The sequence below is a fragment of the Coenobita brevimanus genome, chromosome 115 (genome assembly GCF_032717465.1).
Source record: "Coenobita brevimanus isolate Jiangsu-jjx chromosome 115, ASM3271746v2, whole genome shotgun sequence".
Classification (NCBI taxonomy): domain Eukaryota; kingdom Metazoa; phylum Arthropoda; class Malacostraca; order Decapoda; family Coenobitidae; genus Coenobita; species Coenobita brevimanus.
In genome coordinates this window covers 15,698,930-15,717,091 of record NC_137068.1, presented here as the reverse complement: position 1 = coordinate 15,717,091, position 18,162 = coordinate 15,698,930, and the positions used below count along the sequence as shown (strand labels likewise).

Sequence of the window (18,162 nt, the reverse complement as noted above, 5' to 3'; positions counted from 1 at the left end):
TGGGTTAAGGTACTCCAATCGCAGAGAAATTACATCTGAGGGGTGGTAGGGTGTTAGTGTTCATATATTTCAGCTAAGGGTCGAGCGACTGGTCACTCTCGCTTTAAATGTCTGTACCAAGTAGCCTAGCCTCAGGTCCCTATTCTCCTAAAGGGAGATAGATTACTGAATGACAGATAGATAGATAGAGAGATAGACAAACAGATAGATAGATAGACAGAAAGATAGGTAGATAGGCAGATGGATAGATACATTAAAAGATAGGTAGATAGATAAATGTGTAAAGAGACAGAGGTATAGATACAACAGGCATCCCCTCTCATCAGATGGCGTAACTTTCATTCCTGCTTTGGTACTTCCAGAAGGACGCTCGCGATGGACGCCTCCCTGTAGTGGCACCAATGCACTAGATGGCTCAGCTGCGTCTTTATACAAGCGTCCTTCAGCAACTTCCCTGCCCCCTGAGTGAAGAGTGGTGGACTGAAGGAAAAGGGTAAATGATGTGGTCCACTGGGTCATGTTCAGAGGAGCCTGGGGTTGATCCGCCTCCTCTTCCTACTACTTCTACTGCTTATACTAATACTCATACAAATACTAATACTGTAGGCGGTCTCTAAAGCCTTCACGGATAAAAGTCTACCAAAGTTTGTTAACAAAATAATTGCAAGTATGAAGTATAAAAGACGTATTCTGACACACACACACACACACACACACACACACACACACACACACACACACACCGTTTAATATTTATGGGACAGTTCGAAGATTTACTACATCATACGAGGAGGACGGCGACACCAATTATTTGTGTTCTACTCTGAGCACACACTTACCAGCCCTTTCCCTAAGATTCAGCAGACTACGAGCTACACATTCCTTTACACTCGTTCGAAGCATGTGATCATCAAGGAAAAAGAAATGGAGCACTGGGTCTTTTCATTTTATCCTGCCCCCAGTATATCATCTCTCCAACTTGAATGCTGACTTGTAACATCAGACTAACACTAGAATGTTTATCTCCTCATTTTTTTCTAACCTGACTTAAAACTGCCATCCCTCTTTCTCATATATATAAATGACCTCCTATCTGTCACGCACAACCCAATACACTCTTATGCTGATGACTCGACTCTTCATAGTTCTTTCACATTTAGTACCTCCTTTACACAATTTGATATTATAAATTCCCAAATAAACACAGCAATTTCTCTGAACCAGGACCTTTCTAATTTTAATCAATGGGTCTCATTTAATGCTCAGAAAACTAAATACATTAATTTCTCCAACAGAAAGAATCCCTCGGACTCTCACATAATTTTAAATGATGTCAATATTCCCATATCCACTACAATTGATATCCTAGGTGCTACTCTAAACCCCAACCTAAGCTGGACAGCTTATGTTAAACCCCTTGCTAAAAATGCTTCTAAAAAATTGGGACTCATTTACAGAGTTCTTGAGTTCATTATTGACGAGCAGATGGCCACAATATACATATGTCATGTGCATTCTCAGATCGAATACAGTTCACCACTGTGGAGTGGATGTGGAGCGGTTGCATTGAGGCAGTTGGACAAAATTAAAAATAAAGCCATTAGATTAATCAATAATCCTGCCATTACGCAGGACCTTGCTCCATTATCAGTGCGTAGAGATGTTGCTTCTTTAGCATTATTTTATCGATATTTTTACCGTAAGTGCCCTGATGAACTGGCTTCAATTGTGCCTTCCATTCATATTTTCTCCGGAAATACTCGGGCAGCTGGGAGCGTCCATGAACTCACAGTCTCCTCCCCGCAATGCAGAACCTCTGCTTATCAACATTCATTTATCCCCAGAACTACTACTCTCTGGAATTCACTTCCTGGGAGTTGCTTCCCACAAACATTTAATCCACTTCAATTTAAACCCAGTTGTTATTAATATATTATGAATGGAGGATGCCTTTGGGCACATGGACTTATTTTTTTTCCTTTGTTTTTGCTTCCTCCATTCATTATCTATATAAAAAAAAAAAGTTGTAAGGATGGATTAATACTGGAATATTATACTTAGTCACGAAGAGGTCCTATGGAAAGGAGGTATAGTTTTTAGTTTTGTCTCTGTCACCGGGCTACGTGAAATAAGCTGCAAATGGACATTAATTTGGGCCAAGTTATGGTGAAATAACTATATTATAACTGTACTAACACTCTAGCTCCCATAACCTAACATTCAGCAAAATGCAGTAGAGTGCAATCTTAAATTGTTTACCCGAACAAATACCAGCATTGGTCTATAGCGAGAACGTTAATGGTGACAGTATTAATACTCTTGGGCTTTTATTTCACTCTTGGCCGAATAAAATCATTTAGTGTTAGCCGGGAGACAACACTGAGCTAGAGTTGTCCCGACTATGACGGAATTCAGAGTATGAGCTGTGAACGCAATCCTGTGTAGCTTACAATTTCTGATAGCACGTTTCAGTGGTGTGCGTCTACTCCCTCTTCTCATTCTTCACCTTAACTTGCCCCCTGATTCTGGACCTGTTGCAGCTTATTTCACGTGGCTCAGTGGTAGAAGAAGACAATACTGTGGTCAACATCCCTTCCACAACACCTTTTTGTGACCAGTTAAATCTATCATCGATCAGTTTTTATAAGTCAGCATTTCCGTTGGAAATTTTAGGCAGTGTCAACAAGCATAGCATTGTCATCATAAACAGGTTCTTATGTAATCCAACAATGCTTCAAACCAGCACCTTGCTCCCTTCCTGTACCCCCAAAAGAGGATAACAGACTACAGGAGACGAGCAACTTCAGCCTTCTGTCCACTGGGTTCAGGTCTAGATTAGCCTGGAATCACAACAACACTAAGATAAATTCGGTGTGAAACTGGCTAGGACTTCACTCAATCATGTGGTGGCAGCAATATGATCGGCGGTGGAGCTTTCCAGTTAAACAGACGTCCCCCAGTCCTGAAAGAAGGATGGTGGACTGCAGGAATGGGCAACTTGAGATTGCGGTTCACCGAGGTTCGTGTTCAGATGAGCGTAGTGTTGCAGCCACTGCTGCTGGTACAGACATTATTAGTCATTACTGGGAGGGTAGGGTGTGTCAAATTCTGATCAGAAATTAATGCTGCTAATATTTTTCACAGGTACTTGTGTCCAAATAGTACATTTTGGTGTGCTGACGTCAAATATGGCAAAAACTAATATATCATATCATTTCTACTTACATACATTTCAAGTTAAAATAAGGTCGGGATATATGGTTTTTATGCACTAGTTTCATGTCCCCACTTGGACTATTACAATGCTTTTAATGAAATTCTCCAATGAGTTAGAGTTTATTTTCAAAACTTATAACATTCTATATTAGCTATATAGTACTATTTTAGTTATTTATGCCTTTCAAAATGTAACATGACAAACATCAAGTACACATAATTTCACAATTGTCACCTATAAAGCAGAAACGTATAACATTAAAAAATCTGTAAGGTTTCAACTGACTCCAGGACATACAAATGACAATCATGCTCTTCATTAAACTAAACTTTAATTTCAAATCTTATAAAAGGCTTAATCCACATGAATGATAGCTATAAAATTTTACATTTTTGAACATAAAATAAACATGTCTAGAAACATTTATCAAACAAAATCTGTGTCATGGCCTACTAACAGTAGCCTATTCATCAAAACTCAAGTTCATAGTTAAGTCAGTATTTGAATTTAGTGACAGCTGCCAGATCAGCCTTGCTCCTGTTCCTTGGCATTAGTTTCCTACTGATCACTTGGTCTCTGATATACATCTCCCTCATATCTTGAGAGAAGACATGCTGGGCTGTTTCGGTTGTCATTTTTACACACCTTTCTACTGACTGGGTGTGTGATGGCCAGGGTAAAACTTCCATGGGTTTCTTCAGAAACTTTCTGAGTGCTGCAGTGATAAGCCTTCCTGTCAAAGGTGGCTCAGTTATATGAGTGTTCCAGTCAATGAGCTCAACAAATTTGGTGGCATCAGGAATCATCTTGGGTGTCTTTCTGGATCTGACACTGCAGTCTCCAACCTGTGTCTCCATATCTTCTTCATCTCTATTGCACATATGCTTTCAAATGCCTCCCTCCGTTCTTCTGGTTCATCACTGCACAACATAGCATGAAGTACAGCTTCACAATGCACATACAGTACCAGGCAGAACGCTTCACTACAATTGGCATCACTATGTCTACCACTTGCTTCTTCTGACTCAGAAGTTGTGGTTGGTATAACACATGCCTCGGACCATCCAGCCAACTAAGATTTAACTTCAACCAGTCAGGTATATAGACCCCCAAAATGAATTCCAGTATCATTCTCAGTTTTTTTTAGGCTTGCTTCTTTCAAACCATGTTTAGATATCCACAGTCTGCAAAATCTCAAAGCCGTGGTAAGCCACCTGCTGTGAGACACTCGTCCAATCTCCAGGACAGCAAGATCCTTGGGCAGATTTCCTGATCTGGTGGCAGTGACAATCCTGTAGCCATATGGCTAATCGGTGCTGAGGATTTGATGACCTCTTGACTGAGGTTGGGCAACGGGGATCCTACAGTTATCCTGGTGAATTCAGGATTGATTTCCAACTCCGTGGCAGTGCCTAACATAGATCATAGAATCCCAGAGCACCTATTGTTGTTCAGGGTCTTGCCATCTAGGCCTGTCACCAGATGTCTTAGGCTCAGCTCTCCTGTATGCAGATCACAAACAATTCAAACCAACCTTTTACCCAGGTTTACCTCCACTTCATGCACGACTCCTTCTGACCAGCCAGTGTTGACATTGGTACTGTCACCCCCAATAGCCACCAGGGCTTTATCTGCTCCTCTCTCTTTCAGCATTCCACCAGATGATCAGCAATTACCTTAGCATGGCTCCTGTTTTCTGTTGCCTGTTCTGGGACAAAATGCCACAAGCATTTGCCACCAGGTTCTCTGCATACTGTGTAGTGTTCTTTGACAAGGCTAGGAAAAAGCCTGTTACTGCCCTCAGCTTCCAATATTATTTTGGTGTCATCTCTTCTCCCATCAAAGAAGATACAGGTTATTCCATTTTCTCTAATTTTCTCCTCTGCATTTTTAATAAACTCCCTAGCTCGTCTCTCCTGGGTCCTTCTCACTTTCTTGTGATCAATCACCGATGTTGTGTCTGTCTCTGTGATGAGACCAGCATCTATCCAGACAGCAGTCGCAATTTCAGCTGTCTCCCGGAGCCCTGTGTGGTGCCTAAGACTGGCCAAAGCTATATTGGAGATGTCTTCTGTATTGTATTTCTTTCTTTTTGTCACTGGAGAGGCTGATGTTGAAGCTCCTGGGAAAGAAACGTCAACATCCCCATCATCCTCACTGGACGTTGTCTCCGGTTCAAAACCTGGCTCTTCTCTAAACAGTTTCTCACTCTTTGCTGATACTTTGCTCTTTTTCCTCCTCTCCTCTGCTGCCTTTTCTCTCTCTCTTCCTTTCTCTGTGATACTTCTCTTTGTCTGTCCTTGACTTCCAGTTTTACATATCCAAGAGCCACTTTAATAGCCTCATCCCATAACACCTTTACCCTTGTCCTGATCCTAACTTCACTGTTGATTACAGGCACTTTGAATAAAGCATTAGCTTTCTCCCACTGACCTATTAGGGCAGGAACAATGTCATTATTGATCAGGTAACTGATAGCATAGTACGTCTGTCCTCTTCCACTTGCTCTCTCCTAAGCAGGCCATACCTGAGTAGATCTCTTTCCGTTGGGAGTTCAGCTGGGGGTAGAACTTTTCCACATCCCACCAAAAGACTGAGATGACAGGTTGACTTTGCACGGGGTTTAACTGTTCCCTGACATTTTCAGAACACTAACTGCTGTGAAACAGTTTGTAACTCATGCGAGTATGTCTTTGCCACCAGCCCAGAATCCTAGTTAAGTGCACTGTAATGTTACTGCGAAAAGGCAAATTTTATACCAGAAGTCCAGTTTGTTAGAAACAAGATAAACTGTAGACTGACAACAGCCAAGGAAAATTTAACTTGTCTTAGTCATTTTTAAAGGTCTGTCTTTATCCGTTTGTAAGATATGTCCAAAAACGGTATTCTGAAACCATGATCTGAGTTTCAACAAGTCATTACAAGCAAAAGTACTCTATACTGGAGTCTACAAACAGAAATATACAATCATATATTCATCTTTAATGTAATTTTATGGTAAATACATAACTTGAGAAAAAATTTGGAGGTACCTGCATTTAACGATTATGTAATTTTATTGGATAGAACCTTCAAAAAAAGACAAAATATAAGTAGGTAAATGACCTTTAATGGCAACATTTTAAAAACATGCTGGGGTCCGCAGGGACCCCATTTGCCCACGAAGGGTTAAGTGAGATCCTACACAGTAAATTATCAGTGACTTTCGCCAACCCTCTCACAAACGAAAAGAATGACGTTTTGAAGCGTGATCCTTAAAATACCCAGGAAGAAAGAGGAACGTGACAGACTATACTGGAAAACAAAAACAATCCTATAAACACTATGCCATATTTTGCTTGGCTCAGGTTTCGTTGCAACTCTTTCTCAGTGAGTTATGTGCTTGTGTACCACTATCCACTCACGTAGTGCTGTCTTCAAGTGATCCTGTTGTACATGCTGAAGCGTCAGGTGGTTTCCCGTAATCCAGGAAATCATTTATTGCGTTGGATGGTAACCACATAACCAATTAGACGCCTGGTGGTCTAGTGAGCCAGGACACTCCAACCAGACGTGGCCAACAAGAACTTACTTTCTAGGGATGATTGGGGTTTATTACCCATATAATGCCACTGAGGGATTAGCGACTGGGCACTCACCTTGAGTGTAGGAAATAAGCAGTCTGAGCCCAGGCTCCTACGATTCTAATGAGCAATGAGTGGATCATGAATGGATCATGTCTTATTGCTCTATTGAATGTTACGAATGCAAACTATGTTGATTACATACACACTCTCTTCGATGGCAGGAAAAAAGAGGGTCTTGAGACCCACTTGAGCCAGAGCCCCAGCTGGAAAAGATGGTGGTGGTCCTTTGGAGGTGGAGACGAGCCTGTTCCTGGAGTGCTACCTTAAAGTGGTGAGCAGGCTTGAGCACTGCGTTGACCTAGTAGCGCTAGACATATGTATGTATGTCTTATTAAAACAAAATAAAAGGCAAACAAGAAAATGTAATGTACAATGTGCAAAATAAATTGCTAAGAAAAGTTGCAACGAAGCTTGCTGTGCCACTTACAGTTGCAAGAAAAGTAAATCGTCCAGTCAGTACGGTAAAACCATAGGCCCGTTCATTACACCAAACGATATATAAATACAAGTATACCATCTACATAATAAAGTCAAGCTGTCTTTGTGTGTATGTCTGTCTGTGCGTTTGTTCGTTTCTCTCACGAGAACGGTAAATGATATCGACCTACTTCTTTTTGCATTACATCTGGGTAAATCCAGGGAGTATCAGAAAAATACCAAAATTTTTGGCGATCACGCGCTACGCGACGGAACGACATTCTCTCAAATTGCGACACGCGAAAATATGCGAAAATCATTTCTCGACTTTTTGGTCAGCATTGGTCACTGTGTTCGATAACAGCAAGGAATCAGAGATAATGGTATTTGCAAACGGTTTGTGATGGAAAGGCTATCATTTTGTCCTGCAAACTTTTGGAGGGCAAGTACTAGTCGTTTATAAAGGCTCCAACATGCCTGCATGCGTCAGCCTTGGTCACCTAATGGCGGCTGTCCACGCTGCTCGATCTCTGGCAGCCTCCCTATTCAGTCCCTTTGCTCTAGTTTAGGTAACAAAAAACAGGCAAGAGTATGACAATTTGACATTAATTTGACCACTAGTTCTTAGCCATTATACCCTTCACTTACAATGTTGCTATTGCTGGATGTAGTGTGTTGACAGCCAGTTTAGCAAAATATTCAAAATGTGTTTTGATGGACGTTTTCGCTCATCAATCAGCTGACCTTGATTCTTCAGTTTTTGTAATCTGACAAAATTAAAATTACTCCGCTCATGAAGCAAAGCAATCATAACACTCCTTTACTCCTGCATATCAAGCACTAGATAAGATGTAATGAAGAGAATAATGGGAGGATTTGGCAGAAATTTGTTTTGTAAGCTAACTGTACAGTGTCATTAATCATCAAATTCCATTCAGATATGTACATAATTAAACATGATGGACACCTTTGATAGCCTACCCTTCCCTGCAATACTGTACGAGGAAAGAAATAATTATTTGTGAGAGAGGTGGGGAAGTGAACACCATGGGGGATGTCCCCCCCATGGGAGGATGGCTAATGGGGGTCTCACCCTGCATGACATGTGGTTGGGGTGAAAGTCTATCAATAGGACAGTCTTCATGTTCCTAGGTCAAAAACCATGACCACACGTTAGGGCTTTGGCCAGGAATCCCAAGGACTGCACACTGTCTTGGAGTGGGGTGCCTTTTGAAGGTCTCACCCTGCCTAAAACGTGGCTCCAGTAAAGATCTTCCAATGTGCAAATTTTCATGTTCCTAGGTTTAAGAAAAAGTAAAGCATTGTACTCCCCTGAGGGCCGCCTCCTGCCCCTGTCCGTGGAGGGTGGTAATCGGGGGTCCCATCCTGCCTAACATGTGGGTAAAGTATTCGCCTACCAATATGCAAAAATTTCGTGTTCGAACGTTAAAATCCCTGGCGGTGCATAATTGCCGTGTCAGGGGCCGTTTCTACTCCCGTGAAGGGCGACTATCGGCGGTTGCACCCTTCCCAAAATGTGCTGGGTTGAACATCTATCAGTAAGCAATATTTCATGTTCTTTGGTTAAAAACTTTGGCAGTCCATAACAATTTTGGCCAAGACCACCAGGAGCGGCATCTCCCTGTGGAGGACAGCCCTCAGGGATCCCACCATGTTGATAACCTAGCCTGATTGAAGGTCCACCACTGTGCAAAAAGAATTTGTGTTCCTAATTTTAACAAGAGTAGAATAGCACTGGGACCTGCGGCGAGGCTAAATAGCCCCACCACAGGTGTCAGCTGACAGGAAATTTGGATTCTCCATGTAAAATAATCTTATATGAGACCACTTTAATGTCTCAGTAGACTTAAGCACATTTACTAAAGTTGTCACTAGATCGCGCCACCTGAGGTGTCAGCTGATGGCTGATTTGGATTTTCCATGTCAAATTACCTTATATGGTACCACTTTTATGTCTCCCAAGGCCTCTTTTAACAAATCCGCCAGAAGCAGAGGAAGAAGAACGTTGGCCACTCATTGATCTGCTGGCTATCGCCGCAGGTAAGAACTAGCTTTTCCTAACTTTTTTGAGTGGGACACCCTGGGTCCTCTGCCGCCCCCTTGATGGTTGGCCCTCGGGGGTTCCACCCTGCTTTAAATCTAGCTGGGGGGATGTCTACCACTGTACAAAATCCGTTTTCTTAACACTTCTCCCCTAAGTCCTGGATTTCATTCTTCAGTAAAGTACAGCACCTCAGTGAGGTAATGAAATAGTTGGGGACAATCCTCATATTTGGCCACCCGAGTGAGTGGGGTAAAAAATAATAACAAAAAAAAAGTGTTCACTAAACTTTCTCCATTGTGGAAGGGGTTTGTATAAAAGACTGTAATGAATACATTACCCTTTATATGCAAATGAATATATATAGCATGAATTACCTGTACAGAATTGTATCATACCTAAAATGATGAAGGAATGCACAGAAACGTGGTATAACTAATCCCTTTCCCAAAACAGTCTGGATATTGTAAGTTTGTCAAGCATTACGTAATTCTTAGTCATGAGACTGGTCCTTGGCATGTGGAGTTGAATGTTCTGTTTGTTAAAAGCCATCTCTTTATTACCCAATCCTTTGTCACCAATTTTGGTTACTTTTCAGCGGGCGTAGTTCTCCACTGTCCATTCCTCAGCCGAGAGATTGCTTCATGGTATTTGATGGTGCTAAGTGTAAATTGTGTTATGCATTTCTTTAGTGGCGTTCGTTCTGCGTGTTGCGAGTTCCTGCGGTTCTCCACATCCTTAATGGTCTCAGGTAAAGGTTTGTTTCTGGTCTCTGGCAAAGGCAGGGCGCTCACACCCCCGACGACACCAGCCACACAGAACGTCACAGTTGGGGCCCACCACGCCTCTTGCACCTGGGGTAAAGCGGATTATTAATGAATTTGCCTATTAAACCTGAACTCCTTCATTACAGGGACTTTTTGATATTTCATTTTTGCTATCTCTCGACGACTATATTCAGATTAGTGTTAACGCCGTCAGCTACGAAGGCGTCTTTCATATGTTTATAAAAATTGTCTGGAGATGGCAAAAATTAAATATATACCATATCCTCATCTTGAGTACAGGTAAAGCACTCACACTCCTCAGCAACACGAACCGCACAAATTGTCACAGTTTGAGCTAACCAGGCCTCTTGCACCAGGGACAGAGAGATAGATGATGGTCGTAAAGAAAGAGTCATAACCAGAAAGAAATTGTCACAGTTATAAAGAAATAGTCATGAAGGTTTCCATCATAAAAGTACAGTCGTCGCAGGCGAAGAGGCATTGCAAAATTCTTGTCATTTTAATTCTGTTTGAGAGAGACATGAAGAGTTACATGGAGAGACAGATTAACAAACAAGGTAGTGAAGAAGAACTGTGGTGTGGATGTGAATGTGATAAAAAGCGTTTGGAGAAATACATTGAGGTGGTTTGGTCATGTGCAGAGAATGGAAAGCGAGAGACTAAAGAGGAGAGTGTATGTGAGTAAGGGGGAGAAGGAGGGGGAGGGGCAAAAATGAGATGGAGGGATTGAGTGGAGAGTTATACTGAGAAAGGGGTGTGTGAGCTGGGAGGAAGGCAGTGAAATGGCGGGGGGCATGGCAACATGGAGGAGATCTGTTTGTGGTCACCCCTTCCGGGACTAAGGCGTCTGGGAAGAGACATAAACAGATAGATCAACATTCTGAAACTGCTTTTTACGGTTTAAAAATTTGACTATTGTTAACGGCATCCACTATTAATATCTTGACAAGCATTTCCCATTTCTTCCCTGGGACATGGTGGCATAAGGCATCGCTTGGGTTTACATAGCATTTATGTACACGCATTAGATACTGTAGCTCTGATAAATCTGTATCTTGTTTGATACTGTGTTCATATGTGAATGCAAGGACGACTCAAAGCGGGTTATCTCTGCCACAGATTTGGACTCCCTACCCATGAATATAGAGATAGTCAATTTTGTCCTGGGATATCAAAGGGAGGTAATTCCCAAACTCTACTTTATTTACAACAAACAACATCAACAGACAGTTATAATTCATTTTCGAAGAAGGGTGGTAACCATATAGGAAACAAAAGGACTTCTAATGGTCTTGTGAATTAAAGCACTCCAACCGATGTTACTTTCAAGGGCTTAAATGCAAGCAATGGTTGGGGTTTGAAGCACATATATTACTGGTCAGAGCCTTAAATGTCCAAAGTGAGTGTCCTAGTTCTGGCCCCAATGTTTAAAAGGGGGAAACAAATGACTCGGTGACGTATGTGTGGATGGATGGATACAATTCCCCTGAGTAACTCCAATCTTACCAGTATGTCAGTAACGATGGGTGCACACACTTCACCGAGGTTCCCAAATACTCCCATGAAGGTGAAGCCTAATGATCGAAACACAGTGGGCATCAACTCAGTGAAAAACAGGCAATTAATCTGTGGAAGTAAATACAGTGTTGGTATGTTTAGTGGAAGCATTAGTTATATTTAGTGTAAACAATGAATAAACAGTCACTACACAAACATTATTAGACCCTCTTCGACAACATCCCACCTCCAGACTTTCTTGCTCTGCAATGAAGAAACATATACATACTTTATGTGCAGGGCAATACAACACCTCAGTAAGAACACTATACTACAAGCCCCCCATCCGAGACACCCTTAAATGGAGCTAAATGAGTTCGCCCAGCTAGGCTTTGGTTAGGTCATCACCCAGCCCTCCTCAGCTACCAGCTTAGATTTGGCTCTGGTGGAAACACAGATGGCCCATACAACATAACACACATAATGGAGCTCTGCACAGCACATTACACACTATGGCACAGAGACATCAAAGGGACAGGGATCCTATGGGCAGTTGATTACCTGCGGTCGACGGGTCTGCTTGGCCAGTCAGACCTGAGTTAAACAGAACCAACAACTAACTATATCTACAAGTTACATTTAGTAGTTATAATGGAAAGAACAAGTATTTCAACCATGGAAGGAAATAAAAGCATCTGAGGATAGCAACAATAAACATACAACAGATGTTACATGCTTAAGTAAATATCCATAAAGGATTTTATCCAATTTACAGAATAAAGAAGCCACCAGAACAATATCTTATCACGGATAATTGTCCTCGTATGTTGTTGCTTTCATATTAACTCTAATTTGGTTTTGAACTGTTTGGATGCTGTGTTAGGGAAGACAGACGCATATACAGACACTCATGCACAACCTACAGCTCATTCAAGCCAATGACGTATTTATTATTTTTTTTTTTTAATTCTTCCAACCTATAGACATCTTGTTCAGTTTGGGGGAAACCTCTAATAGTGAATGGATTAATGAAGGCTATTTCAAACCCCCTTCATATCAAAATCCGTCTGAAATGTCAAAAATGAGAATTAAATGAAAGTCTCGGCAACAAGGGGTTAAACCATAAGAGACTGAAGACATTGTATGTATATTAAATAGCCAAGGAAAAGGAGTCGCGAAATTTAAACCATCAGCGATATCGATATTAGGTCTCAAATTAAAACGAAGTGAGCAAAGGTTCTGAAAAGCCCTATATTTTTGACGATAATTTCTGAAGCATGTGATAATAACCGAACATGTCTTACCTTTCTGTATCGTTTCTGACTGCACTCTGTAATGTGGTATGCAGGATTAACAGCTGACAGTTACAGGTGTTTCATTAGTGACCGCAGAGAGAGAGAGAGAGAGAGAGAGAGAGAGAGAGACTTGTTTATACCTTGGCTGACTGAGTTTTAATACTAGGGAGTTTGTGTTGATTCTCACCTCATAGACGACGGCCACAGAGCAGTGGGACACCATCACCAGCACCCACCTTAACCACTGGTGCGCTGTGGGGCAAGAAGAACAAGAAGACCGCTTAGATTCACGCCGACCGACTGCACGAGACTCATTTATTAGTCTGTCTCCTTACACACATACCTGGTGCGTACAGGGTGGCACATACATATAACGCTCTTCTTTCACTTCACTTGGCAACTTCTCTTGTGCTATAGAGACGGCTCAGTTAACGGTATAAATGTGTCTTTCATCATTTTCTTAGTTCCTACTACTTCTGCCACACCCACGCCCACATCAGCAGACTAAGCTGTCCTCACAACAAACAAAATACTGCCAAGCCAGTTTCTAGTGAAGCGCTATTTACGGACCACCCTGTATCATCTGGCTGTTGTCCCAGGCTTATCTACGTGAACCCAGTGGCCTGCACGTTCCACTATCCTCCTTTCGGGGGATAGGGAGGAAGTTGTGGGATTTTGTAGAACCAAGCAGCAGAGCCGCTTGTTTATAACGGTGCCACCACGTCTACCAGATAAAATACTATACAGTAGTCATTTTACTCCAGCTCAGGGATGGAGTGAACACAAGACTTACACATTCGAATGAGTATAAGAAGACTTCAGATTTCTAAGAATATAAATACCAATCCAAAGAGATACTATGAATTCGAATGAGAATACGAATACATTATATAACTATTCAGGAATGCAGTCATGAATACTCTCAATTTTAAAAATTACTTCTGGGTATTGGTCAGCCTCGTATTGTAATAAAGTTAGGAAATAGTAAATGACTTCATGACTGGTGCCAGCACCGCCAGCATTCAGTACCGGGATATCACACTTATCCTAAACATAGCAGTAGACATATTTATTGCCCACCTGGCGAGGAGATAGTGTGTGTGTGTGTGTGTGTGTGTGTGTGTGTGTGTGTTCCCAATAAATCTCAAAAGCAAGTAGGTAAATTGTATCCAAACTTTGTGGGCAGTATCCCGGGATATATGACTTCTTCATTGATAATTTTGGTGAAGCTGCGATAATGTGTCTTCAGTTGCCAGATGATTTTTAAAAATATATATAACGTTTTTGTTAGCTTGCCATTATCCACCATTTTCTATCTTACCCTCAACAAAGAGAACGGATATTTAATGGACAACTATTAGAAATTCTTCAAAGACCTGTTATTCTCAATGACCTTCGCCATCATAATGCCCCTGACATCAGGCTTCAGAATACTAGTGTAATATTTAACTTGGTAGGAGTAAACAGCGAAATCCACAGACTTTTCTTTTCTGTTTTGGTGAAGCTGCAATCGTATGCCTGCGATTGCCAGAGGATTACTGTTGGGTTGTTATCTGATTAGATGTAGGGTAAGAAGACCTCTAGGATGCGTGTACCCTTCGTTGCACTGGCAGTAGACTGGCTCCCTGTGGGCCATTACATAACGGCTGCGCCTGCAAGCGCTACCTGCTGAACATCTCGTATGCACATAATTTACATCTCTCCTCCAAGATGACCTCTCTTGAAGAGGATTTGTGATATGACATAACACAATTAGGAAATGGGTCAGAATGGTAATAGTCAAAAAATAATGGGGCATAACAATATTTCATGTAACAAAATATATAAAAATGATACATAATGCATGGTAAATCTGTGTGCTAGCAGGGGCGGAGATTATAGAGACATTGCATTTAATACTAACATGTGATGGTAAACAAGCTGCATACAAGACATAATATATACCATAGTTGCGTAATGGTGCCTAATATAATCAAAAATCAAATCATAATACAGACATAATAGTATTCAGTATATATAATGCTTAGGCTAACTTATGAACTACACAGTACTTAACAACTGCACAACATAGTCATTTAGTCACGTGGGCCATTGAACCACCTGCTGTGGGTCCTGGAACAGTTGAGAGTGGCATACGGGACTCTGTTGAGGGCGCTGGGTTGGCGGATGGGGCTGAGGGTGGTGCAAGACCCTGTGTGGGGTGCACCAGGTGTGTGGGATTAGAAGGTGCTGCACTGACTTGCAGGTGCTGCCTGTTCCTGCTAAGAAGGCTGCCACTACCATCTAGCTGCACCATGAATTGTCTGTGAGGTAGAGCCTCTGACACAATGCCTGTTCTATCCCACAGTTTGGAGGCCTGGCTCTGGATGCAGACGTGCTGACCAGGCTGCTGCAACATTAATTCCCTAGAGGTATCATGGGTGTGCAGCTGTTCCTGCATCTTGGCCACCTGTTTCTCATGCCTTTGCAGTGCCTATCCACCTGCAGGTGCCACCTGGCAGTAGGTACGCCATCCCAGAGCTGCCTCCCAATGGCCAGTTGGGCGGGGGACTTATTAACCCCATGGAGAGGGGTGTTCAGGTGCTGAAGGAGGGCCAACAAGACCTTGTCTGTATCACGGCTGCCACTCCTGCTTGTGTTGTCCCGTATCACCCTCTTGGTGGTCTTTACAGCCACCTCTACATGACCATTGGACTGTGGGTACTGGGCAGATGAAAGGCATATGGCCACACTCCATTTTCTGAAGAAGGCTTCCATCTCTTCATTGATGATGTTTGTTATGCCACCTGTGGAGATTTGTCAAGGGGCCCCCCACCAGATGAGGTAGGTCCACAACTATGACTTGATTTTGGTGGATGTAGCTCTGTGTGGGGAATGCACCACCTCCAACCATCCTTTCAACATGTCAGTGTACGCCATGTAAACATGACCTTCCACCTGGAACATGTCCACTTCAGTTAATTGGAACTGGTAGTCCGCAGGTGGGGCGAGGGTGAGTGACTCCGGTGGCAGCGAGGGTGCATGAGTGTCACACGAGGAACACGAAGCTCTATGATGAGGTAGGTCACCCTCCACTCCAGGCCAGATTGCCTAGCCCTCCGCAACATAGAGCTCAAGCCTTGAAGTACTGAGTGTAGAGCTTTGGGGATGACAAGGTGCACATGGCCTTGATCGTGTGAATATGTGACAATGTCCCTGGAAGCCGTCAGCCTGACTCTCACACTGTAAAACGGTCGGTGGCATGTGATTATTTTCCTGTAACTGCTGAGGATGCCAGTCCCAGGCCACAATTTGTTCCAGCATAGCTGGCACACTGGGTTATCTGTGGCAGCAGCTACCATGGTGCTCTCATCCATTGCGAGACTGTATCAGTCCACAGCACCAAGTACTGCTGCCACAACACTGATGGAGATGACTTTATCCAAGTCCAGGCCGGCTGCATCTGGGGTGATCCTGAGGGCAGGGTAATGAGAGGTCCATCACACTGTTACATTTGCCAGGCAGGTATTTGATCTGAGCCTGAACTGCAGGGTTCTCTCCTTCAACCTGAACATCCTGGGATTTATCATGTCTGTGAGGGTTTTGTCCCCCAGCAGTGGTGGTTAGTCACAATGGTAAGGTTGGCGTACCCTAACAGAAAGAGCCTTGCCTTGTGGAGGCACCATACCACAGCAGGTGCCTCTCCCTCCCCTGGCACGCCTGCCTCCACCTGGGAGAGATGATGGCTGCCACACAGCGTAAGGCACCATGCACCCTTACAGCAGAAGGGTGTCTCAGAGGACCATCAACTGCAGTATTGGTGGAAGATCACAAAGCCTATGCCGTCTCTACTCTAATCGGTAATGGCCACAGTGGGGTGAGTCCTGTTATATTAAGCCAGGTTATCCTTGGCTAGCTGACATATGATGTCCTGTGCCTGGCTAAAGTTGGTACATCGATGGTTGTCCCAGTATCCTGAAGGCTTCCTTAGTAGTTCCCTGAATGGTTCCATGATGGGGGCAATGCCAAAGCATTGGGAAGCTGAGATGACGGCCCAGATCAATGAGGACATCAGAAGAGACGTGCTACAGCCCATCCTGGCAGGCGAGACCATGGAGTGGTGTGCCAGAATGGTGGTAGTGGCAAAGAAGTCTGGCCAACCCAGGTGCACAGTAGATTATCAGTGCCTCAATGCATGCTGCAACAGGGAGACCCACCACACTCAGGCATGCTTTGACATGGTGTCTAGCTTCTCACTCCATTCATACAAGATGGTGGCTGACATCTACTGGGAGTTTCATCAGGTAGAACTGGACAAGGGAAGCTGATGCCTCACCACTTTCATCACACCGTGGGGGAGGTTTCATTACTACCGAACCCCTTGGGCCACAGTTCCATGTCTTATGCTTACATCCAAAGGTTTGATGATGCAATTCAAGACATTCAAAGGAAAGTCAAGTGCATGGATGACACAATGCTGTGTGACTTGAGTGTGGAGGAGGCCTTCTGGCATGCGTATGAATTCCTGCAGACTTGTGCCAAGAAAGGCATCTCCCTTAAGCCAGAAAAATTTGCCTTCTGCAGGAGGGAGGCTGTTTTTGTGGGCTATCACTTGGGCTGGGATTTGTACAAACCCATGGACGACCACTTGGCAGCTGTGAAGACCTTCCCTATGCCACAAGGCCAACCATATCAGACATCAGGTCATGGTTTGGTTTTGTGAACCAACTGGCCCCATTCTTGGCTGCGGCCACAGTCATGGAACCATTCAGGGAAATAATAAGGAAACCATCAGGAAAGCACATGTACTGGGATGACCATCTACATACCAACTTCTGCCAAGCACAGGACATCCTATGTCAGCTAGCCAAGGATGATCTGGCTTACTATAACAGGACTCGCCCCACCGTGGCCATTACCAATTCCTGCCGTCACTAAATAGGAAAAAAATGCCTATCTTCGCCAGATAATTTAATACGAGAGCTCAAAGTTGGTCAACTTCTCCATCTCTTTGCATGACCTTCTTGTCAGCAAAACAACAGGAATAATACGAACATCAGCTTTACTCAATGCTATAAGGATGAGAAGCAGTGGAATAGAGAAATAAAAAAGGCAAACAAATGGTGTGGATGTATCATCTACGTCTTGGGACTGAATGTCATTCTTTTCTTTAGTTATCGATGGGCTTTATTCATTATTCATTTCATATATCATGATGGAATTCGAAGAAATTTACTTATTTAGGATGTATGCAACGATGTTTTAATGTGAAATGGTAAAG

The 18,162-nt window shown here is 43.0% G+C and overlaps 1 protein-coding gene across 1 annotated transcript; it reads right to left on the bottom strand.

Annotated features, from left to right (window-relative positions):
* Positions 1–15,299: 15,299 nt before the first annotated feature.
* On the bottom strand, positions 15,300–15,659 carry LOC145418554 (uncharacterized). The gene has a single exon (XM_080286922.1). It carries the CDS (start codon positions 15,657–15,659, stop codon positions 15,300–15,302), a length of 360 nt encoding a protein of 119 aa, XP_080143048.1.
* Positions 15,660–18,162: the final 2,503 nt, after the last annotated feature.